Raw genomic sequence first — 25,415 nt, forward strand, 5'->3', positions numbered from 1 at the left:
AACGGAGGTTTTCAAAAGGACCTCAGTTCTGTGCCCAAGCTGGAGTGGAAGGATGGAGAGTGTCAAGGAAAAACTTCTTCATCCACCCATGCACAAGGATCCTAGATGAGTGGACACAATGTAGTTAAAAGCAGCTCAGTAAAATTGGAAGCAGGGAGGCAACTGCTCATGAGACTGCTCATGGCAATCAAAGTGACACCTCTGCAAAGCCTCTGATCACTCTCAGATCACAGAATTATTTAGTTTGGAAAAGACCTCTAAAATACTCTGTTATTAAGGATTTGAGAGGGAGGCTCAAATTTCAAAATTCAATTTATTGTTCACTTCACCCAGACACCAACACTGACAAATAAGAGTATTTATCCTCCAGCCAGTGCCTCAACATCTCCACACTAAATGCTCTTGTAAAGCCTCTGATCACTCTCAGATCACAGAATTATTTAGTTTGGAAAAGACCTCTAAAATACTCTGTTATTAAGGATTTGAGAGGGAGGCTCAAATTTCAAAATTCAATTTATTGTTCACTTCACCCAGACACCAACACTGACAAATAAGAGTATTTATCCTCCAGCCAGTGCCTCAACATCTCCACACTAAATGCTCTTGTAAGACAAAGCACTTCATTTTCAGTGAAGCCCTCCAGCACAGCCCTTGGAAAGACATGGGCAGTGCCAGTCACTAGCAATTTGGTGAAGATTAAAGAGTCAGTCATTACCAGTGGGTTCAGATAATGATGGTTAAGACCAGGGATAGGTCCTACTTTTCCCTTGAAATGCATTCTGCGCCCCTTTCTGCATTTGGGCATTGCAAGGCTGAGTGAGTTCAGAGATCAACAGGGCAGCGAAGGTGTTTCCAGCATTCACTTAGGGCAACTGCAAGGAGGAGATGAATTACCTATGAAGACTGCAGCATGGAAAAGACCCTGTACCTTTGTGTCATGGGAGAAACACTTTGTTGCCCATCATGGATTGTCACAGAAAAGCCCCACTAATAACCAATCCTTTAGAAATGAGCATTTTCTCTGATGCCAGCTGTACAGAGTGAAATGGTAAATCCTGCAACCTACAGCCCAGCTGAAACACTCCAAAAATCCTATAGGTAGGTGTGATTCATGAATGGATGAAAGTGGTGGAAAAGGGAGAAGGGAAGGCAACGTGATACAGAGCACATCAGAAAGCAGCATTGTTACTAGCATGTGGTCACAAATGGAATAAATTCAGAAAATTATTTGTAAACAAGGCAGAGATGTGAAATAACACCCTTAGCAACAGGAAAGTGGAAAATGTTTGATGGCCCATGGATGTCAACAGAGAGGAGAAGAAGGTGGAGGAGAGGTTTCAAAATCATAGAATCATGGAATGGTTTGGATTGGAAGGGACTTTAAAGACCATCTAGTTCCAAACCCCCTACCATGGGAAGAGACATCTTCCAGTAGACCAAGTTTTCCAGGTTTGGTTTAGGGAGAAAATAAAAGCTGTAGGTAGTTGAAAAAAAGTGTAATTAACATTGGTAAACACACATCATCTACCCTCCCTCCAGCTCTCGATAGGATTGGGTCTCTGCTCCCTGAGTCAGGACAAGGGTGGACATGAGCAAGGCACTGCACAGACCCTCTACTCAAAGATATTTTATATAGAAAATAAAAGAAAACTTGTGTTATCCACATGACTTCACTGGCCATCTTTGCATTTGCAAACACTTATAGCTCATGCCAGACTGGTCTGAGATTATCAGCCACCTAAAGGGAGTTAGATTGTGCCAGGCCAGCTGTCCCTACAGCAGGCATGAAAGTGGCAACTCTAAGCAACACAAGCCTCATTTTGGTTGGACAGACATTTCTTTCACTTAACTGTCCTTCTGACTGAGAAAACAAGATCAAGAAGGTGGTATTTGTCTTCAGCATTTATTTATCATTGGAAAAAAGAACCCTTTGAGCAAGCAAAGATCACAAGCACATCACAATCAATTGGCGGTACATTAATGTGAGAGTGTGTGTATGTGTGTTTGTGTATGTGTGTGTGTGTGTGTGTGTGTGTGTGTGAGACTTTCATCAGAATATCAACAATGAAAAAGCACCACAAGGAGGTGTGCTTAACATGTTTACAAGAGACAACTTGTGATATGCAACCAAACCCCGGCCACAAAATATTAATTAGACACTTCCTATCTGCCTCCAAGAGGCAAGAGTTTGTGGAATGCATGGGCACCAGGTTTTGGCACCAGCTGCACAGCAAATGAAGAAGCAAGTGATTAGTGTGCAAAGCAGTCAGAAAACAGGAGCTCAGTCAGCAATTAGCACCATTTTGCAGAAAGGAGTAACAGTACAATACAGTGAAAATGCGAAAGCAAGCAATAGCACAGGAACTCTCAAGGGTAAAAAGCAAAACATTTCTTTTTTTTTTTTCGTTTTACAAGAAAAGTAAAATATATTACAAATCAGCAGTGGAACAGATCAGCATTGTGATAGCTGGAAACACAGAACAGCAGAGCACTGTTTCCCAGTGGGATTGACAACTTCAGAGCCCAAAGTGACTTTGAAATGGCAGAGATTTGGTCTCCTTTCTGATAAACCTGAGTGGCTGGACGGGCATAGAGTCTGTGGAAGGTGCAGCAATGCAGGATTTCACCCTGAGGCTTTCCTCTGCTGTAGTTCCAGGTAGTGCAGTGCCAGCCTATGTGCTTGGATGTGTGTGTATTAGGATGCATGCTGCAGATATGGTGCATGTGGAACACGAGCCAGGATTTCTATTCCTATTTTGTTGATGTGAGAGGAAGGTATCCAGGCCTTACCAGTCTCCCAGGCTCTTTCTGCAAAGAAAACCTTTCAAGGACCATTCATCCCACCCAAAGACAGGTGTCAAAAATAGGCAGCTCAATGGCCCTTGGAAAGTTCCTTCACTATGGAGGGAATTAAAACCACTGGCTAACACTTCATACCTAGCTTTGTAGTGAGCTTATGGAATGGCTTGGGTTGGAAGGGACCTTCTAGTTCCAAGCCCCCTGCCATCAAAAGACTTTATGTATTATGGAAACGGAAAGCAATATTTTGACCACTTACTGTGTATGTTTCAAACACTGTGATAGATGCTCTTCATTAAGAAGAAACCATCCCAAGCTGGATAATCAGCCGTTCATTCAGAGCCATGGAGATGCTTGCACTAGGTGGTCTGAGCATCTTAGTGATGTTCCTTGGGCAAAATTTCGTTCACCTTGAAGTAAAGGGCTAAATTCTTATTGAATTCCAGGTGAAATGGTGGCAAGTGTGGTGTATCTTTAAATGTGAAACTTAGGGCTGAAAAATAATAGGAACAATTGTTTTGCATGGTCTGTCCTTATGTAAGATTGGTTTGTTGAGCTATTTGAACTGTCTAGTGCCTTCTGGATGTGTTCTGCCTGCTGTGATATATCATCTTCACAGCTTATGCTACATCCTGTAAGAAAGGACATTACTGAGGAGTGTGCAGATACATGAAGCATCTTAAAAGCCAAGGAATCACACCAAGTCTTGGGAGCTGCTCTTCTCTGGCCAGTTGTCCCTTATGTGACAGGTTGGGAGAGCTGTGAGCAGCATGCCTCCCTGCAAGCTCAACACAAGCCTTTTGCCAAGCTGCTCTGGACACAGAGCTGAGCAGTGCTGCAGGGGCTTCTGAGCACTCAGAAAAGCAATGATCAATATGAACAGGTCAGCATCTACATGAGGCATGCACATAAAAAAAAAAAAACCAAACAAAAAAACCCCAAAAAAAAACCCAAAAAAAACCACTACATTCACAAAGATTTCCACAGTTTTACTTCCTGGAGGATTTTCCCTGATTTCCTCCTAAACAGCAGAGGTTTATATATATATATATGTATTTCTATATATGAATATGTATTTTCCACATGCATAACCTGACTAGCTCATAGCACACAGTTCTAACACAGCTAAGCTTGGAATTACACCACTGAATTCAGAACACTACATTTACTGATACTTAAAGGTTTAGGCTGTTAGCACAAGGCAAACAGGTCACATCACATGATACACTGAACTTGGCATTTATTCATTACTAAGGCCAGCAAATGTCACTATCTGTATATCACAGAGCTTTCCTCCTCATTGGAAACTTTCACTCAACCTTGTAGCCAACCACTCATTTATGTTTCCAAAAGACCAATTCTAATGGGATGAAACCCCAAAAAAGGGACTCCTCACCCTCCCAACTCATCCATTTTTCTGCTAGATAGCTTCACATCTCTAAAATACCCCTACCAATAAGACTTTCCATATTCCACCACCTCTACAGCAACACATCACCTCCCCACTCTACTTCTCATCTCTGTCTTCATGCTTCCCAATTGTCCACTGGAAGTTTCAAGCTGGACTTCATATTAGGAAAGAAAATTTGGAGCTGCAAAAATAATGAACAAGAACCCTGCATCTTAACTTGCAGCTACTCTGCTATGGCAGAGTCTAACAGCTCAGTTTGGTGGGATAAAAATTAATCCTTATGTATTTAGGACCCAATCCAGAAGTTAGGCACATAAATTTGGACTGGGACCACAACTCTTCCACTGATCCAGTGACCCAGATTCTGTGGCATGCAATGCCATTCTTTTGGGCCAGTTCATACTCACTGACAAATGGTCCTGCTGTGTTTAGGGCTTCCAAACTGGTTCTGGGGATTTCCTAGTGTAAGAGCACAGTAAATATGACTGAAACCCTGAGATCTTGTCTGGAGGGAGCCAGGGATCCCAGAAACCTTTTTTATGGCCCTCTTGAGAGAGGCTTATGAGCCAACATGAACATAAACAGCTGGAAGAATAGACACAGCTGGAAGAATAGACAGCTCTACCCAACCTTGGTGACACATTTCTTTCTACCCCTTGGAAGATCATGCCTGCAAACTAAACCACCTTTTGAAACCTAGCTCTGCCTATTGGCATTCCAGAAGTGAAGAAAGCAGACCAAGATTCCAAACAAAAAACAGGAATATAATTAATAAGATCCATAACTTAGGGGAAACAATAGGGAAGAACAACCTGCTGATAACCTAGTCTAACCTGCCATGTGATTGGAAAGTCTTTGCTGCTCACTGCACCTTCCCTCAACAATTTTTTAATCAAGGACTTCAAGTGGTATTGATGAGTGAAGTTGCCTTGATGCAGCTAGATGTACTCCCAGCTACCCTTGGGGATCATTTGGCCCTTTACTTCCATGGGATCTCCTTTCCTGTTGCTTCTCGGAGCAGAATTCCCATCAGTTTCAAAAGGGGAAATCATTCTTGGCCACACCATTGATTTTGGTGTATTTAAAGCATATCCATGGTGACATGAGTGAACCTGATCCTCTCTGCCTCCAAACCCCTTTACCTGTTTCCACCAGTGGGAGATGACACAACAATGGCCAACCCAAAAGGGCCTCATGGGATGAGAGCACAGCCCCTCCATGGCTCAGTGGGCACTTCCATGCTGTCAAAGCACTGAAGAACCAAGCCCAAGGAAAGGCACAAGCTGTTGGATGCAATCACTGTTGATCCATCACCTTAATCTCTTCGGACCCTGCTTATGCACTCTCACATCCTTCACTCTGTGCAGAGCCATGTTGTGCAGGCAAAGCAGAACAACCTGACCTCAGAAACAAGGATTTCCTAATCCTCCTTGGAAATAAAACAAAAAAGCTTCTAATACAATCAGAACAAAAAGCAGATTAGAAGCCTCTAATTAATTTTGTGGCCTTTATTTAATCAATGGGGGAAAAAAAAAGAAAAAAAGAAAGGAAGGAAGAAAGAAACGGAAAAAAAATGAGAAAGAAAAGAAAGTGCAGTGACATTTACTCTTTTGCCTCAGCCAATTTATTGTTCATCTCTTTACTTTTCTCCTTATCCTCTGGCTTTGCAGTGTTGGAGGTCTCGGTGCTCTTTTTCTTGGCAGCCCGGCCAGATGCAATCTGCTTGTCTTTGGCCTTTTTCAAGGGTTTATGGCTTGTTGTGGTCTTTTTTGGTTTGGAAGGCTTTATGCTAGGCTTTTCCACCTGCATGGAGGGCAACAGGCAAAACAACACAGAGATGGAGAGAGAAAGAGAGAAAGAGAGACACAAGAACAAGTGGAAAACAGGATTCAGATCTGAAACAGCACAAATGTTACTTATCTGCTCATCTCTGCCCTACCACAAAGGCAGGGGACCAGCTGAGCTTATGCTGAGTTGCAAATGGCCAGCTCCTTTCAGGATGTCCTAAAGTCAGTGCCCCTGGAGCCAGCAGAGCCCATTTTATCCAGATCAGGATAGAGCAGGGTGAATAGGAGAGGGAATATTATCAGTCATTTTATCAATTTCTGCATCTTTCTCTGACTTCAGAAGGAGTTTTGCAAACCCATAGAGGATTGTCTCTCTCTGGAAGCAGAGAAATGATGCTCAGGACAAAGAGGCTGCTATAAGTCTCCATCTTTCTTGCAGGAGAGGACTCCTCTGTTTGTTCGTCCTTAAGAGATCCCCAAAATGGAGGAAAATTACATTGGGATACCTGAGGTGCAGAACACTAATTGGCACGTGACAAAATTCCACAACGTCTTGTTTCTATACCCCCAAAATAGGAAGGACAGTTACAAAAATTAAGGGAGAACAGAAGTCTTCATCTCCTACATGCTTCCCCTGCAATCCCTCTCAGTCCTCACCAATCTAAACACTCATCAACTTAGGGAACAACTTATGGTCCTATGTTTAAAACTTCACAGACTGATTCCTCAATATGCAGATCCTCTACTGGTCCTAGAAAACAAGGCTGGAAAACATTTCAGCTCAGGCCCTTTTCAACACGTTCTCAATCTGATCAAAGCCAGAAGTGCATACTGTCAAAATCTGTGTAATGCTCTGAATTAATGGCAGATGTCTGGTTCCCAGCATAAAATGTAATGTGGGGCTCCTAAAGTTTTGGAGGGAGGAAGAAAAAGCTGCCTGGATAATCATATAGGAAATGACAACAGAAAAACCTCTTCATCTTGGCCCTACCCTAACTTGACATAGGGCACTATTGTCTCCAAAGTGCCTCAAGATGTCCTAGAGCCCACAGAATTATAGAACAGTTTGGGTTGGAGGAGTCCTTAAAGAACATCTCATTCTCTACCCCCTGCATAGGCTGGGACATCTTCTACTACACCTGGTTGCTCCAAGCTCCTTCAAACCTGGCACTGGACACTTACAGGCATGGGGCAGCCACAGGGCCTTACCACTCACACAGCCAAGAATTTCTTTCCAATATCCCTTCTAACTCTGCCCTCTGGCAGTGTGAAGCCATTCTCCATTGTCCTGTCCCTCCAAGCCCTCATCCAAAGTCCCTCTCCAGCTCTCCTGGAGTCCTGTTAGGCACTGACAGGGGCTCTGAAGTCTCACCAGAGCCTTCTCTTCTGCAGGCTAAATATCCTCAGCTCTCCCAGCCTGTCTCTGTAACAGAGGTGCTCCCTATCTTGGAGCATCTCCATGGCCTCTTCTGGTCTCAGTCCAACACATCCATGTCCTTCCCATGCTGAGGACCCCAGAGCTGGAGGCAACACTGCAGGTGGGGGTCTTATAGAGCAGAGGGGCAGAATGGAACAGTGGGGCAGAATCCCCTCCCTGACCTCCCTGTCCATGCTGTGTGATCAACCCAGGACCCTGTTGGCTTTCTGGGCTGGCAACGCACGTGGCTGGGACATGTTTTGTTTTTTATTCACCACCATTTCCAAGGTGGATCCCAAGATGCACCACTGGTTGGAATGAGGATACCATATAAGGGTACAGCAACCAGTATTCAGCCCAGCCTTACTCTGTTGGACATGTCTCACCAGGAGCAGAGATGGCCCTGGGTCCCTTCTGCCATGCTTCTCACCTTTGGAGGCTCTTTGTAGGGTTCACAGTAGAGAGTGCGTATCCTTCTGCGTTCCAGGTATTTGTTATCAGCTGGAGAAGGCTTACTGGTTTCCCCCTTGAACTGAGCACTGTAACTGGTTTCATGGGTCATTTTCTCCTCTGGCGGCTTGTACTGGGGCTTTGCTTTTATTGCTTTCACAGGCTTGACATCTATCCAGGGTCTGAACTCATTTCTACAGATCAAAAAGGAAAAGGGTTCAAGAATTAAACCAACAGGAGAACAATGATAACATGGGAATGGAGTCCTGCATTGATCAACCAAGTCTATGTGGAAAGAATTTTGCCTCCATCCAATCAGATTTACATAGAAACTGTCTCCTAACAATTCATTTTTTAACTCATTCAAAACCTATTGACACATTAGGAGAAATTAAAATGAAATGTAGTCTATTAAAATCAGTCAGTCCTGGACACCCCTTAGCCCTGCCTGTAAGTAGAAATTGGTATGATTCCACCTACATTGTACCTATCAGACAGAAAAGTTTTGTTAATTCCACACTAAGAGATAAATAATTGGGACTAACAGATAATTAATTAACACAATACCAAGTAAGATATAAACTCAAGCAGAATGAGGGAATGTAGTTTATCAGCTATATTTTGAGCTGTGGCTTCCCTTTACTAAATGATAGTGGATTCCTGAACTACAGGGGAAAAAATAACACTATCTTTCATTTATTTTGGACAAATCTGAAACTTCTGGTAGAAAAAACCTCAAACACAGTTAAAAGTGTGGATCAGTGTCTTCTGGACACATTCTGCTTCCCATCCACAACCTCCTTCTCTTCTGTTTTGTAGTTCTTCTCAATACAACACCAACAACCTTCCAGGTTTGAATCAAAACATTTCAATTTCTCTCTAAAACTCACCATTCACTTGAGAATGGGGAAGGAGAAACCCTAAAGGGGTTGCTAACTTTGGGGGTTGTGCTCAGACATAGTCCAAGACAGTGTTTACATCCTTAAAACTCCAATGCAAGCCAGGATCTATCCTTCCAGTGCTGATAAAAACGCTCTGCAAAGGGGTAAACTTTCCTTGAAAACCACAGAACTGCAGAATGGTTTGAGTTGGCCAGGACCTTAAAGCTCATCTCATTCCAACCCCTTTCCATGGGCAGAGACACCTTCCACTAGACCAGGCTGCTCCAAGCTCTTGTCTTAATTTCAGTACTTCCAAGGCATTAACCCTTTTAAGATACAGACCCTGCCTCTCCTGCCTGTTCCACTTAAGCACTTCTGGGTTGTATTACTCCTTTTCAGCCTGTATTACTAGGTGTCCTGGTTTAAAAGATAAGTGTCTACCAAGGAAGGCAGGAACCTTCCTGGAATGGAAAATATGATACCCTCCTTATTATCATAACTTCAAAATTATAGGCCTCTCAGACAAAAATAAAGGAAAAGGAGTAACAGTTCTTTACTAAAATATATATTTATATATAGATATATTTATATATACACAGACATATATACATATGTTTTTATATATAAAATATAAAACAAGGCAGACAAACATCAATGACAACAGCAACAACAACAAGCCAGAAAAAAAATTTCCAATAACAGCCTTTTTCTGCCCATCAAGCAATTTCCCCTTTGGTGTATTTACCATCGCAACCGGCAGTAGGCACTGATCGCTCCTGTTGAGACAAAGAGGCTGCAGTGACTCCCTCAAGGCTGCAGAGGGCGCTTTTGGCTCAGTGTGAGGCAGAGGGCAGCCAAAGCAAGCGCTGAGCCGCCCAAGGGGGTAGCAGTGGCCCAGGGAGGAGGGAGAAGGTGGAGGGTGAGGGATGTTTCTGTTTTCCCCTGGCTCTCACAGGTCCTAGGAGCCGAGGCTCCAGTAAGCAGCTGTGAAGTGCTCTCTCCCAAGAGAGAGGAGATGGGGGTCGTTTATCCCTTAAGGCACCCAGGCAGATGGTGAGGGTCTTTCTCCCAGCAACGGCGGGTACTGAAAAGTCCCAGTCCGATAATCACTCCTGAGAGCAGTGGCCCACCAAAGGCAAGGAGAAATGGCAAGAAAGGCTCAGCGGTAGCAGAGTCCCCCTGGGCAGGAGAAGTCCAGCACCAAAACCCACAACCGGCCAAGACCGAACCACCTCCCTATCGCCAACCACCACACTGCTTCTCCCCCTCCCCCAGAGCCATTCCAATGATATGCCAAGGCCTGACTACATCTTTTGTCTTATAAATTGAGGTCCATTCACCATCTCTATGACAACAAATGGAGGAAAATTCCTTGAAGAAAAAAGAAGAAAACCTAACCCCCAACACCAGGGAAATTAACTCTCTGTAAGGGGGCTGCCAGTCAATCCCTTCCCCTAATACTTCTGAACATCTTAATCAGCTTCAACCAAATTTGTCAAATGGGAATGAAGATATTTGGGTTTACATGTATGAAGATAAGCAGCTGTATTGAGTTCAGAAGATCAGGAAAGCTTAAGTATGGACATATGCATGTCATCTGAGGATGCTCAGGCAGGGCTGCAAGAGGTCATCTGTTGCCCTGCTGAGGACAGAAAACCCAGCCTGGCCACCTTGCCTTGCCTGCCCTGTTGTCTCTTGCTGCAAGGAAGGCAAAGTCCTTCTGCAAGTTCTAGCTCCTTGACCCAGAGAATACCAGTCGGAGCTCTAGTTGTCAGGGAGGCAGAGCAGAGGGTGGGGTAAAGACTGGCATCACCTTTCCCTTTGTCCTTCGAACCACATGCTCGACTGCAGAGCACCATCTTGGTGGATGTATGTGTGTGTGTGTGTTTGTGTGTGTGTGTGTGTGTGTGTGTGTGTGTCGCCGGCATTTTCAGGTGTCTTTCCGTTCTGGTGGCAGTCCATGAGATTTAGAAATTTTGAATCTATTTGTAATTTTTGCCTGTTGCTGCTTATTAGTAAACTGTTATTTTTTTCAGTTATCTACTCATCTATGTTTCTTATTGGTGTAAAGTGATTGTTAGAACCTATAAAAGGAGACAACTCATTCCAGAGCATTGTCCTTTAAATTGCCTCAAATCAAGCCAGAATGGCAAAGTCAAAGTTCATCCTAAACTCCTCAGAAGAGGTTTCTTCCTAGGATCCACTTTTGTTCCAAAGTAGACTAAATATTTTCAATATGTGGAAATAAATTACATGGTGGACTAATTCTCTCTGCCCATATTTGTCTCTCAGATTTCTTTCCTAGTGTTATAGATGAGTAATGTGATGGTTGGCTCTCACAATTAAGAGATGAATATTATGTGTATGTTAAGAGAAGTTTTATTGATGTATAGTTATGTTATTGTGGCATGTTCTTCCATAGTCCTCTTTCCCCTCCCATTTTATTGTTGACAAGGGATGGCCTTGGTAATCAGGGCATTTAGGGAGAGGGCAGGCTTGTTACTAGGGGGTGCGGCATGGCAACACGTAACCTTCCATTAAATTGCAATAAAGGAGTCTCCACCGATGGACAGCAAAGAAGAGTTAACTGGCGGACTTTGGGAGGGGCTACTGTTGCCTGATGCAACACCAAAGGTATAAAAGGTAGAGCAGCCATTTTGTGGATGAGTACATGGCGGTTTAGTTCCATGCTCCCAGCACTATAATTTTTCCTTATTCAGTGTTTTGTTGTATTTTGTTAAGGTTTAATAAACCTTTGAAATTTTAAAAGTGAGTGTTGTTTCTCACACTAGCGACTTCAAAACCCATTAGATAGTTTATATTGTACTTGTGGCAAAAGTAGAAATCTCAAAGATGAAAATCACACTAGTTTTCCTCAAGATCAGTGAATGGGCACATGGGGAACATCCAAATGGTGTTCTGCAGCTGAGGGAAAGAGGTAAAGTTCATGTTTCTCACTCATTCTCAGGACAGCTGAACAATCACCCCCCATGGATCACCAGGTCAACCAGCAAGACCAAGCAGAGGTTGTGTCTACAGAATCAGAGACAAAGCACGAAGGCTGTTGTACTGTGGATGTAGGGAGTGGATTTTAAAGGTGGAACACAAACCAGGATTTATTCATTCTGCTGCTCGTAGAATGCTGGTTTATATAGAACTGAGCTCTGAAGCAGCGTGACTGTATTTGTTACCATAGTGTCTAGCAACTTCATTAACAGAAATAATATGCAACCATAAACATGCAGGAAGTGACAGGCTTTTCCCCCAAACCCCTGTGATCTCTGCAGAAAAGGCACAGAAAAGCCTTGTACTCCCTGTGTGCTGTCAATGAATGCATTTCTGAAACAGAATTGAGCTCTTAATGCAACAATCAGCTTCATCTGACTGTGAAAAATGAGACTGCTTGTCTCCATCCTTGCTTTGCTGGTCAGAATGCAGATGTAACAATTCTGTGAGTACTCAGCTCCACTGTTCTTGGTGATTGGACTTCACCCTTGACTACTTTATGTCTCCCAAGATAAGCCTTTGCAGGCAAATAATAGAACAGCCATTCTTAGGTGTGTGCGCATTGATGCACTGTGTCTACAACCTCAGGAATAGCTCAGCCACAATGTCTGGAAATGGAGGATAGAAGGCTACTGATCTAGAAATACCACACTGTCATGGTTTGACATGGAAGTGAAATTTCTCAGGAAGTCGGTAGTCAAACCAATCAGTGGTCGGGGTTCGATATTGGAATTTGGACTGACCACTGAAGGAAGGGACACGCCTCTGAGAACACAGGGGGTTAAAAGCAAGAACTCCCAGGGGAACTGTCTCTCTTTGGTTCAGGTTGTTGGAGAGTGCAGACTCTCCCCTGCCCAGCCACAGGCTGGGTGGGGGAGGGGAAGCTATTCGGCCTGGTCAACGTAGGCAAGGGGAGAAGGGTCTGGGACTGGGCCAGCTCCTTCATATGGGGAGGGTGGAAAGAAACAAAAGATGCCTTTGTTCCCCCCCCTCCTCCCCCAGAGAAAGAGACAGCCTGAAGGCACCTGGAAATTTGCTAGCAGAGGAGAAGAAGGGAGGGGAGGTGCCCAGCCTTGGGAATTGAAGTTCTGGGCAGAGATTTCAGCTGTCCAGGGAGTCTGAACTTTTAACCCTTTCCTGGGAAAGGAAGGCTTTGTAAAATATTACTCCTCCTTGATTTGAAGTAGAAGAGAGACAGTCTAGGACCTGAGATGTTAGAAGAAGAAATTTTTAGGTGGGGAGGAGATGATGGAGAAGCTTTTGGCTGGACTTTTCTTGTTAGCCATAGACTGAACCAAATTCTCCTGCAATAGAGACTCAATTTTTAGGGGGATGCGATGGTGAACCAAGAGACCTGCTTCAGCAGCTACCAATTTCTTTGTTGACAAAGAAATTCTAAATACCAGTGTGTCACATGTATTCAGTGCACATCTAGAAATAACGTGTTGCTCATGGAAGCTGTGACTGCACCATCCCTGGAAGAATTTGAGACCAGGTTAGATCGGGCTTGGAGCAACCTGGTCCAGTGGAAGTTGTTCCTGCCCATGGCACAGGGGTGGGATTAAGATGGAATGAGATGACCTTTAAAGGTCCTTTACAACCCCAGCCATTCTGTGATTGTGTTTATATTCTAAAACTAAATCCACATCTAAATCCTTTTCAGGTAAATGTTTTAACATCACCAGTTATTATACTACAACTGGTCCCTTCAAGTATGTGAGAGAGCATGGGCTACCTTCATATGGAGTCCTACCACATCTGGGATGGACGAGCCATTCCGCGTTGTTACCACATACAAAGACTCAGACTGATTTGATTTGAAAGGGACTTTAAAGCTCATGTCATTTGTCCTAGGGTGACGTTATGATGCTTGTATCCCCAGTTGTGTGTTCTGTTTATGCTGGATATTATGTTCTGTGCCTTCAAGACTGGCTCTGCAAAGTGAAGTTTTGTTTTGTCATCAGCCTGCTCACTCCCCCACAGTCGGCTGGACACAGACAGCACAGTACATAGTGCTGCTTTTGCTTTTTGCTCTTGCTTTTGCTCTTGCTCCTGCTTTTGCTCTTGCTTTTGCTTGTTAGTTAGTTTAGCTAGGCAGTCCGAATGTTCCCTGGACTGTTTTTTTTCCCTTTTCTTGGAACCATTCAAACCTGCTCCGGACAGGGACCTGGGAAAACACCAAGAGTTTGCACTTTGTGACCTGCAGCAGCCATTCCCAATGCTGGAGGGATTGATAACAGAGCGGCCAGTCCCAGGAGAGACTTTCTGAATTTGTTATCTCTTCAGAGTGGTGAAAGAGTTTTGTCATCTGGTGTTGTTCATTTTTGTGCTGGAGAGTGCTTTGCCTGTTAAATAAACAGGTTTTTTTCCACTTCTTTCCAAGGAAATTCTTCCTGAACCAGGTGGGGGGAGGGGCTGTGGGAGTTTGCTTTCTGCGGGGCTCCTTCTGGCGGTTTTCTCCCAAATTTGCCCTAAACCAGGACACACAGGATTGATTCTTTCAGCTGATAGTAAACATCTTGCTGTGGAAGCAGATGTGGGAAGATAAGCTGGAATTTCTGACTGAGAGACAGTTCACTTTATAAACTATAACAGGTACACCATATTTTCCTAAAGCAGAAATCTTCTGCACATTCCTCAGAATGTGTGGAGTCTTTTCCCTGAAGTTGGGATGCTGACTTTCATGGTTACTCCCCTGGGAGATGAGTGATGGACTTTGTGGACCCCATCATCAATTGGTGGTAAGTTACATTGATACCTAATCTATACTGTTTCCTAGCTAGCTATAACATAGATACATTTATATAATACACTGTTTTATGTAATCTAGTAGTAGTCTTTTTTTTATCCTGTGTAGTAAGTAACTCTGTTTAAGGCCTTTCATCCATTAAGCTTCTGTCTTTTCAATAAACAACTAATTTTATAATAGACCTGATTGGCTGTTCTTAAGAACTTGCAAGTGTTCTGGTTTGAAAGCAAAAACAGTGGGAGACTCCAAGTCAAAAATACAATTTATTAGAAAAAGGGTAAAAGAAAAAAAAAGAAAAAAAACCAAAATACATGCAATAATACAAAAGAAAAACCACTGACAGAGAATACAACCTGACACCCTTTTGGTCAGGGTGTTGGTAGCAGCTTAAATTGGAATGGCTGCAGTCCTTCTGGAGTGGCAGATGTGGTTCTCTTGGAGCAGTGATCCTGTAGAAGGATGTAGTCTTCCTCTGACGATCCAGTGGAAAAAAACCCCAGCTGTTCCTCTGGGAATCCAGTGGGAAGGCTGAGTCTAGTGTCCCAAAAACTCAGATTATATCCAGTTAGGAATGCTCGGCTCCTCCCTCTGGGCGGAGCATCTCACAATGGGATGCTGTAACTTTTATCAGTCATGCAGTGACATTCAATAGGCCATTGACAGCTTATGTCTCCCCAGAGGGAGGATTGGTTTGTGGAAGAGATAAAGAAAACTGCCCAATTAACAGAAGACAACTGCCACACCTCTAACAGATGGCAAATAGATTACATCTTGCCTTGCAATCTAGGACAGCAAGCCAGAGTGATTTAGCTGTGGGTCACTTGTGTAAAGCTGCTACCAAACATCTGAACCTAAGTCGGGGCTTGTATAATGCTCTCACTCGTTCCATAATAGGGCCAAAGTGCTCTTTTGAGAGTTTGCAGGGACAAAGAGCATCCCATATCTGACTCTCTGTTCAAGACAACATGCACAAATGCACAGAAATATGGACATGTGAATTAAGAAGGCTCATCTATTAGGGTCCCAGGAATAAAAACCCTTGAGAAAAAACCTTGATGTTAGGAAAAGTAGAAGAATTTGCAAAGACAACATAGCATTAGAAGTTCTTCTCTAAGTGCAAAGATTTTTTAGTGCAATTCATGGTGAATGCAATGAAGTAATTCAAATATCTGATGGGATGCAGAGAGGCTGGCAGCTGCCTGCTTCTGCTCATCCCCATCAAAAAGGGCACAATAAATCACTGAATCTTTAAGAATAGAAAAGTCCTCTAAGATTATCAAGTCCACCAGTCCCCCAGCACTGCCAAGCTCACCACTAATCCATGTTTCCAAGTTCTATATATCCATTTGTCCCTGTTAAATCCGTGTTAAATCCCTCCAGGATGGGGACTCTACCACTGCCCTGGGCAGCCTGTACCAAGGCTGAACAACCCTGATCTGATGGCCTTGTGAGCCTTTGGTTCTAGTGGCATTCTTGGCAGAGAGATATTTTCAGCACCTCATTTAAAGTGTCTGAAGACACAAATTGCAGATGAACCAAAAAAATGCATTATTTCAGTTTGTGAAAAATGCTTATTATATGATTGGCTCTTCGCATATATTAAAATTAATACTATATGTGTTATGTTTGAAAGTAGTGTTGTATTAATCCTTTTTTAGTAATATTGTATTAATAATTTTAAATAGAGTGTTAAATATAGTTTTAGGCTATAACATAATATTAACATAGAAGCTATGTGAAGTAAGATACCTTTTTGTGGCCAGCACAAGGAATGGATGAGATAATCTAGAAATTCTTCACAAAGAGATAACAGCAAGAGTTACTGCCTCCCTATTGGAAAAGGCAAACATCCTTCCACATCCTCTCCATCTTTAAGGAGCCACCAGGATTAAGGGGAAAAAGTTGACAAAAAACAGAAAAATCCCTAGTTTGCAAGGAATTTATGCATCATGTATGAGATATATGAATATGCATCAGGCTATTGCTTTTAAGGGTTAATCCTTTGTTCACAAGACATGCTTTTTGTGGCTTAGTGCGCAAGAGCATCCAGACATCTGTAATTCTTTGCTTTTTATTTTCCTTTACTGGAAAGAGTCCTAACTCTGATTGTCCCAATTCTTATTGCTCTAATTTTTATTACTGTTTTTATAACTATTTTGTTACTATTAAACTTTTAAAATTTTTAAACAAATTATTTGCATTTTTCACAAGTTCATCTGAAAACTTCAGCATATGCATAGTGGCCCTTAGCTGCTCCATAGAGAGAAATATGGACAATAAAAAATTTCCTGAATCAGAGCTTCATACTGCAAAAGCTATGAATGAATCTATGAATGAATCCACGTGAATCCATGATGTTACTTGTAAGAGGAAAAGCTGGTGCAGCAAAATGTGCTAATGGACACCTAGGAAAATAAGCTTTTTAAGGTCAAATGAAGCCAGTGCATTTCACAAATTCAGTGTCATCAGTCCATGTCCTGGTTTGACAAGGAAGTGAGTTTTCTCAGGAAGATGGGGTCAAACCAATCAGTGGTCAGATTTGGATATTGACGCTTGGAGTGACCACTGAAGACATGGACACGCCTCTGAGAACACAGGGTGTTAAAAGCAGAGAACTCCCAGGGGAACTCTCTTCTGTTCCAGTCAGCCAAGAGTGCAGACCTCCCCTGCCCAGCCACGGACTGGTTGGGGGAGGGGAGCCCCAGAAAGAGCGAGGGGGAGGAGGGGAATGGAACCAGGCCGGCCCCTCACAGGACAGGGGAGAAACACTGAGATGTCCCAGCCAGCCCCCCCCCCCTCCCCCCAGAGGGAGAGAGAGAAAGAGAGAGCCAGTTCCACCTGGAAATTTGATATTATGTGCCGGCAGTATGCTGCAGAGAAGACAGAGGTGGGGGGGAGGAAGGTGCCCAGCTGCGGGAGTTCGGGCAGCCTGCTGTGAGATCTCAGCTTTCCTGGGAGCCCAAGACTTTTAACCCTTTCCTGGGAAAAGAAAGCTTTGCAAAACACTACTCCTCCTCAATATGAAAGAGAAAAGAGGCAGTCTGGGACCTGAGATGTTAGAAGAAGAAATCCTAGGTGGGAGAAGATGACGGAATGGCCTTGGCTGGACTTTTCTTGTATAGCCATAGACTGAACTAATTTCTTCTGCAACACAGAGACTGCATTTTTAGGGGGATGCAATGACTTAAGCCAAGAGAGTGCAGGTGTGGCGTGGGTACGCAGGGGTACACAGAACTGGCTAAAAAACATATATCAGAACCACTAATCTGAACCCAAACCTGGGATGCAACATGCAGGAGTGGAAGTGACCTGCTTCAGAAACTGAAAGTGCAGGAGTGGAGTGAAGAGAGAAAAGTTGAGGAGCGTGTGGTGATGCGCTCTGTCTTCAGAGAAGAAGAAGCTCTCTGTTCTCGAGACCCTCGGTCCCAGGGGAGGAGAAAAAGGGGAGGGACTGTTGTCCCAGAAATGAGAAACTGTTGTACCCTCAGCCCCAGGGGAGAAGAAAATGGGGGGGACTGTGGTCCCAAAATGGGAAACTGTTGTTCCTTGGTCCTTGGCAAAGCATCCTTAAAGGAACCCTATGAGCAGTTTCAGTCCATGCACGGTGGTGAGAGCACTGTGACATGGAAAAGAGGGTGTCACAATGGCAGATTTTCTCTGGGCGGTTGCCATGCATGACATGGAAACACAAGAGGTTGCAATTATGTTTCCTGGGGGTATATGGTACAGAAAAGACTCTTCTCTCCCTTGATGAACTAAGAATTGATTATCTGAAGGGTAGTAACTTGATCAGGAATCCGGAGTTGTGTCTTAATGTGCTTTGTTTGAAATTGGGTGGGGAAGAGGAGGAATGTTTTTGGAAGGTTTTCATTCTGGATTCTGTGTGTTCCTTTTATTGTAGTTGTAGAGTAATAAAGTTTTTCCCTTTATTTCTGAGCTCAAGCCTGCTCTGCTCTGTTCCTGGTCACATCTCACAGCACTCATTTGGGAAGGTGTATTTTCATGGGGGCACTGGCATTGCGCCAGTGTCGAACCATGACAGTCCTTGATGGAGATCCAGCAACAGGATGAGGAGAGAAACTAACGGCATCAACTTTCAGCAAACAGGACAGACGGTTGGTTAAAGAATTGAAGAGATACTGCCCAAGGAGATAAAGGACAAGTGCATCTCACTAACTAGCACTGCTGACAACATCTCTCATCCAAATTCATAGAATACCAGAATGGCTGAAGGGACCTTAAAACTCATGTCACTCCAGTCATGCTGCCATAGGCAGGGACACCTTCCTGTATACGAGGTTGCTCCAAGCCCCACACAACCTGGCCTTGAACACTTTCAGGAATGGGATAGCCACAGCTTCCCTAGGATACCTGCATCAGTCCATTCACACTGCTAGGGGGGAGTTAATTGTCCAATTACTCTCATAAGGCTGGGCAGGGATTGCTGGGGGAACTCTTCTTCCCAGACTTTATGGGAAGCTCTGCTATGAAGCTGCTTGAGCCCATCACCAGCTCCTGTTTCCTAAATCCTGCCCCTTCTCCGATAGGTGATAGTTCAGTCCATTGCATGGGAACTGTGAGGTTTGCCCTTGAGGCAAAAGATGGAGATGGGTGGTGGTTGGGACCACAAGTAAGATTTTGTCTGAATTTCTTCAATTATTATCCAATCATGGGCAGAGAAGGATGGGTCTTTCTGGAGAAAGGTCAGGACATGACTGTTGACAAGAAGTAGCCTTTCTGTCGCAGCAATATAATTTGACTTGATGTATTTTTCTGCTTCCTGCGGGGAATCATTATTTCTCTTCTTCCTTAGTGTTTCTCTTAGATTTCACTTCTAGTCTGCATGACAGTGTAATTACTCACATGGGGGGTGGGAGGGGGAGAAGCTTTGGGCTCTTTGGCCAGTTTTTTCAAAGCCTTACTAGCGAGGCATTCTATGACCCTGTGCAGTTTGGTTTTGCTTGGCTGGCTTGGCTTTGTTGGCCCAGGCGAGAATCTTTCTTCTTCCCTGGCCTTGAAGAAGCTGCAGCAGCAATCTTTTAGCTGCCTTTGAGGTGAACTGAACAGCTGCTAGTCCGAGACCAAAGAAGTGCGACTGGCAGGAGCGGGAGATGGGTTGCTCCATTCCAGCTCTCAAACTTCGGGAAACTGAGACAGGGACAGAAAGCACACCAAGAAGTTCCAGCCCAGCTGTTTTGTCTGCTATGAAGAGGAGTTTGATGCCAGAGAATCACCAAATTTTCATCTGCTGCTCAAACTGCTATGAGAAGCTCCTGTTTGTTTGGTTTTTTATCCTGAGAGAGAAGCCAGCACCATTTTGTATATGTTGTGAGCAGGTATTTTCCCTGGCATTTTGGGTTTTTGTTCCAGTGTGTGTGTGGGGGGGTAAGGTCTGACAATTTAATATTTAGCAGTTATTTACATTTTCCCCCCTTGCCTTGTGGACATTCTGTTTGTTAACAAAGTGTTTGGTTTAGGTTTTTTTCACTTTCATTCATTAATATTAATTTCCTGTTGGTGGAAAGGGATTGTTGGAACCCTTTTAGAGGAGATGACTCAATAGAAGAGTGTTCTCTCCTAAATTTGTCTCAAAATTGAGACATCACAATCTGAGTTTCATTTAATATATGACAGCAATTCCAGTGGGCCTTCATAGAAGAACTAGTCACCTGGATTCAAATAGTTTACATGTCCAAGGTGGGAACAGGCAAATACTAGGAAAAGGAAGGTTATGAATAGGAATCCCCATGAACATTCATGGAGGAGACACTGAGGAACAAGGACCTTGACCACTAGGTAAAGAAGCAAAAAACCAAGTCCTATGGCAAAGTTAATACCCAGAATATCACAGTGTTGCATCCCAAGACATAGAAGTGGATGCTGAGGCAGGGATGCCTTCAGAAGAGACACCCCTTTAACTTAGGGTGACACAAAGAGATGTTCTCCTACAGTTCCTTGTGCCTTTATGTTAATGATCCAAGTTATGTCATCCCTTTTCCCTCCCCAGTTCTAGAATGTTCCCTGCTCCCATTTCCCCTATTGGTCCCCATTCCTTGCAGCTCCTCCTCTGAATCCCAGTTAGTTGTTACCCTCTAAACCCGCCTCTGTACTGCCCCTGTTCCCTCAACCCATTAGCCCTCAAATCCAACACTCCGCCTCCCTTGTCCCATATATAACTCTGGAGCCTCCTTTGTCCTTTGTCCCTGGTTCCCTTCAATGAGCTGTTAATAAATGCCACTGGAATACCATACAAAGAACCCCTCCCATCTGCTTTGCTCTCCGTCGACCTTCAAATAACATCATGTGGTGCATGCATTTGGTGCACTGAGCTATCCCATTCTCAAGGAGACACTCTTGGGAAGGCAGTGGCTTTGGCAGCTCCTGCCACACTGCCACAACACAGAACTGCAGAATGGTTTGGGTTGGAAGGGACATTAAAGACTGTCTTGTTCTGGCCCCCTGCTGTGGGCAGAGACACCTTCAACTAGACTAGGTTCCTCTAAGCACCATTCAGCCTGGCCTTGAACACTTCCAGGCCTGGGGCAGCCATAGTTTCTGAGGGCAACCTGTGCCAGGGCCTCACCACTCTCACAGCCAAGAATTTCTACCCAATATGTCACCTAACCCTGCCTTTTGTCACTGTAAAGCAATTGCCCCTCATCCTGTCACTCATTGTCCAGTGTCCCTCTCTGTCTCTCTTGGAGCCCTTTTAAGTACTAGAAGAGATTTTAAGGTCTCCCCAGAGCCTTGACCCTGTGGTCATTAAGTTTTTCCTTGCACTGGGCTGGAGCACTGACACACGGCTGAAAGTCCAATGAAAAGAGTTTTGAATAGCATGTACTTCTTCTGTCCATACTCGTGGAAGGTAAATTTATCATCTACCTGTGCAGTTGCCTGGCATTATCCCTGTGTCCACTTTCAGTGACCCTGCAGAGCTGAGTGAGATATTGATATGAGATCACAGCTCTAACTGCTCTCACAACAATGGATGGCTACAGAATAGACAAGCCTGCAGCTCAGCTCAGAGACCAAGTAGCCAGGATAACCTCTTGTTTTCTGTTTGATCACTGAACTTGGGGTTGTTGTAACAACCAGGTGCCATGTAAGTGAACTTATGTTTTAACATCTTAGAGCCTACAAGGCAAAAGTACCTCCTGTGAAAGCAAATCACACACACATGCTTAGGGTCCAAAGACACCCAAATTTATCCCATTTTAGTGTATAAAGTCAAATGCAGACATATAATCCAAACTTTTTGTATTTATATATGCTTTGTGTGCATAATATTCTTGGAAATGGAAAGAGAATTCAAATCCATGATGCTTTATCCATCCTCAAGGCATATCTTCTAGTGCTACTCCCACAGTACAGAGATTTAAAATCATAGAATCATGATGGAGTAGTTTGTGTTGGAAGGGAAAGATTATATAGTCCACCTTCCCTGAAACAAGCAGGGATATTTTAAACTAGATCAGCTTGCCCAGATCAGGTGTTAATCTTTATTATACAAATAAAATAATAATTAAAAACCATAACACTAATAAGATACACACATTTTATACATACTATATAAATATTTACATATACTATATAAAATGCATAGTAATAAAAATATTGTTGCAGATATTTTTGCAAGAACTACTCTCCAGAAAACCCTTCAATCTGTCCACTGGGGTACCAGGTCCAGCATGATGACTATTCCACAGCAAAAATTTCTGCAGCTTGATGAGCTACATTTTCCCATATCCAGCCATGTCCCAAGTGTGTAACACATGTCAGGGATAGTGAGACATGCTACACACAACATAGGTAGTATGACAACAACACAGCCTTGAATAATGCAATACAGATGTGGATGAATGCAAATTAACCTACATTTGGTCTGATCATCCACCTCTGCCATGCTTACATGTGTGTATTTGAGGTTGTCCTACTTCGTTACAAAATTTTATATATATAATGAAGCTAAAGTTTTTAACATTCTAAAGTGACAAGCCAGTCACTGGCTTCGACTGAATTCTGCTTGTCAATTGATGCCTTCCTGTGCAATGCCACCACTGAATGTTTCTGTAGTTGAAATTAAGAGGCTGTAATTCTTTTTAACTGGAAAAACCATAACAGATCTGGGTGTGAACTAAGTAGATGAAAGAAGAGAGCTGAGAGTTGAGCAAAGATCTTAAGATAAAGGATTACTGAGCTAAGAGAAAGGCTGAGTTGGATTTCCTCTCCCATCTTTACCCTTACATACTGTGTTATTGCAAAGACTGCAAAATCCAGTTATAAAATTGGTTTGTGCTGTAGACATTAAGGTGCAGACTTTGCGTAACATATGTGGAATTACTGGAGAGGAAATGTGGATTATTCCCTTGAAATTGCTCTGGGTGCTGTGAGGAAGGTTGTTCTAAAAAGCACCATGAAAATCTGGTACAGTGCAGAAGGGGTTTAAACTGAAAGCAGAGTGATTTAGATTAGATATTAGGAAGAAATTCCTCCCTGTGAGGGTGGTAAGGCCCTGGCACAAGCTGCCCGGAGCAGCTGTTGCTTCCCCATCCCTGAAGCATCCAAGACCAAGCTGGAGGGGGCTTGGAGTAACCAGGTCTAGTGGAAGGTATCCCTGTCCATGGCAGGAGTAGAACTGGGTGGTCTTTTAAGTTCCCTTCCAACCCAAACCCTTCTGTGACTCTGTGACTAAAGTGGGATGAGCAGATGGTTTCAGGGGACAGTGTGAGAGAACTAGGAGTTGGGAAAGCTTCTTTGGGAAGAGACAAAGCTTAGGATGCCCATACATTTTTTTAGGAATCCACACAACACACAACAAGTCACTGGGACTGTGTTGGTATAATGGAGAACAGAATAAGGGCCATTAAAGTTTATCACTTTTAACAGTGTAATACTCAGTTCATTCCACTTCAGTTAGCATATCTTTCTTTGGAAGCTATCCCTACCAGAGGGTAACACAAAAGTTAGATTAATTGCAGGAAATTAAAAAATGCTCTGCATTTTTCTACCCCAAGCTTGGGAAACTGCTAGGATCACTTAAACATCAATAACGTAATGGGGAGGAGGACTCACTGACTCCAGCTCTGTAACAACTTGATTAGTCCCATGGTACCAAATCTATAAATACTGGGACCACCAAAGCTGCCTTGGAGAATGGGGAAGACACAGCAGAAGGCACTGGAATAGATGGCTCTATTGTGAAATCTCCTCTTAACTACTTAAAAACAAGGACTGATATGAGTGAACAAGGCAACTAGTGGTCTCTGCAGGTACCATGTTGTCCACACCAAAGCAGTCACAGTGTAATAAAAAAGGGGTAAGGATGACAGTAGGAAAGCTTTATATGGAAAATGGTGAGAAAGCATGTTGTGGAAGAACAGTTATTTGATAATTAATTGGTTATTTTAAAGGGCTCCTCCATTATTTGCATGGAGTGTAAAGCTCTGAAAGCAAAACTCAGACCAAATGGGTTGTGTCTTTATATCAAAGGTGCTCATGTCTAGAGAGCCCCACTGTGCTCCATCAAAAGCATCATGCTGAGCACACCAAAAGTATCAGGGAGACACACCATTCACACACATATGAGAAAAAAAAAATCCTAGGCTATGTGCACAGCTGCCTGTGCCAGAGAACGTGCTCTAGAAATATTGTGTGCAGCAATCAAAGCCTGGAGAGCTGAACAGGCTGGGAGAAAACCACAGAAACACTCAAGAGACTCAGAGCCTATTCCCATTTTGGGGAGCATCTTGCATTGTCATGATTTGTGAAGCTGATGGGATGTTATCACTCAGGGATCTGATGTTCTGGGGTCTTTTGGCACCTCCAGGCCCAGCCTGAAACATCTGGAGGAGGTTTCAAATGGGCCACAAGCTTAGAGACAGTGCTGCACTAATGCTCATGTGGGCAGATACACCTGGACTAGATGATGGTGCCATCATAATGTGGATGTAAATAGCCTTAAAAATATATCTGGATCATGGAAAGCCACTTCCCAAGAAGGGTACCATTAACATAGAAGTGAATAATAATATTCCTCCACTGCATAGTCTCCGCATCCATCACCCATACCAGACCTACCTGCCAAACCCAGCTGCAAGCACAAAAAATTGTGCACAGCAAATCCTTTCTTAAAGAAAAAAAAGTTCCCACGCAGTAAATTTAGGAACTAAAAAATAGAAGCACCACTTTTGTAAGTCTTCTGTAAAGAACTAGAAGGAGGATTTGTTGCTACAATGCACTTTTGTGCATACAGCAGATGTTTACAGCCTCTCCAAGCCATTTTTATCCTGCTGGGTAAACTATTTGTCTCATTTGAAAATGAGGCGCTCTGCAAATACTTTTTCCTTTGAAGTTGTTCCAAACTTAATTAAAAACTAAAATATGCTAGGGACAAATGTATTAAGCAGATATTTAATTGAGAGATGATTGAAAAAGGCAGAGTTCTTGTCTCCCAGGCAGATCATGCAAGCTTTAAACACACTCTTAGATTGATTATTATTGCAACTGACAGACCAGAAAGGCTCAGAAAAAGCACTCCTTCCCTTCCCATAAATAATTCACCTCCCACAGCAGTTAATAAAATGTTTATATTAAGTAATAATTCAATTTTGCATTAAAAAAACTCAAACAAACAAAAAAAACCCAAACAAAAACCACAAAAACCCCAAACATGCTAGCCAAGAAAAAAAGAAAAAAAAATTAACCCAAAGGAGGATGGGAAAATGATTGCTTGGAAGCTGTCATTCAGCATGTCATAAAGCAATTCAATGGGGTCATTCATGGCTGTATTCTGCCCTGTTTGGTCAAATCCTGATCCTGCCCTGAATAGGTTTTTCCATTGATCTCTGCAACAGCTAAATGAAGCCTGCTCTTGAGTCACAGAATCATAGAATCATTTATATTGGCAAATACTTGA

General features: G+C 43.3%; 1 protein-coding gene across 1 annotated transcript in view; it reads right to left on the bottom strand.

Moving 5' to 3' along the window:
• Nucleotides 1–1,889: 1,889 nt before the first annotated feature.
• The window catches only part of MAP6 (microtubule associated protein 6), a 41,564-nt gene continuing 18,038 nt past the window's right edge, over nucleotides 1,890–25,415 (bottom strand). Inside the window, exons 2-3 of the mRNA XM_068180686.1 lie at nucleotides 7,845–8,058; nucleotides 1,890–6,013 (exon numbers count right to left, since the gene is read on the bottom strand). Of these exons, the coding sequence (XP_068036787.1) occupies nucleotides 5,813–6,013; nucleotides 7,845–8,058 (415 nt within the window). The 3' untranslated portion in view covers nucleotides 1,890–5,812. The remainder of the gene's footprint in view (nucleotides 6,014–7,844; nucleotides 8,059–25,415) is intronic.

This window comes from Anomalospiza imberbis, chromosome 2 (assembly GCF_031753505.1).
Source record: "Anomalospiza imberbis isolate Cuckoo-Finch-1a 21T00152 chromosome 2, ASM3175350v1, whole genome shotgun sequence".
In the NCBI taxonomy this organism is placed as follows: Eukaryota; Metazoa; Chordata; class Aves; order Passeriformes; family Viduidae; genus Anomalospiza; species Anomalospiza imberbis.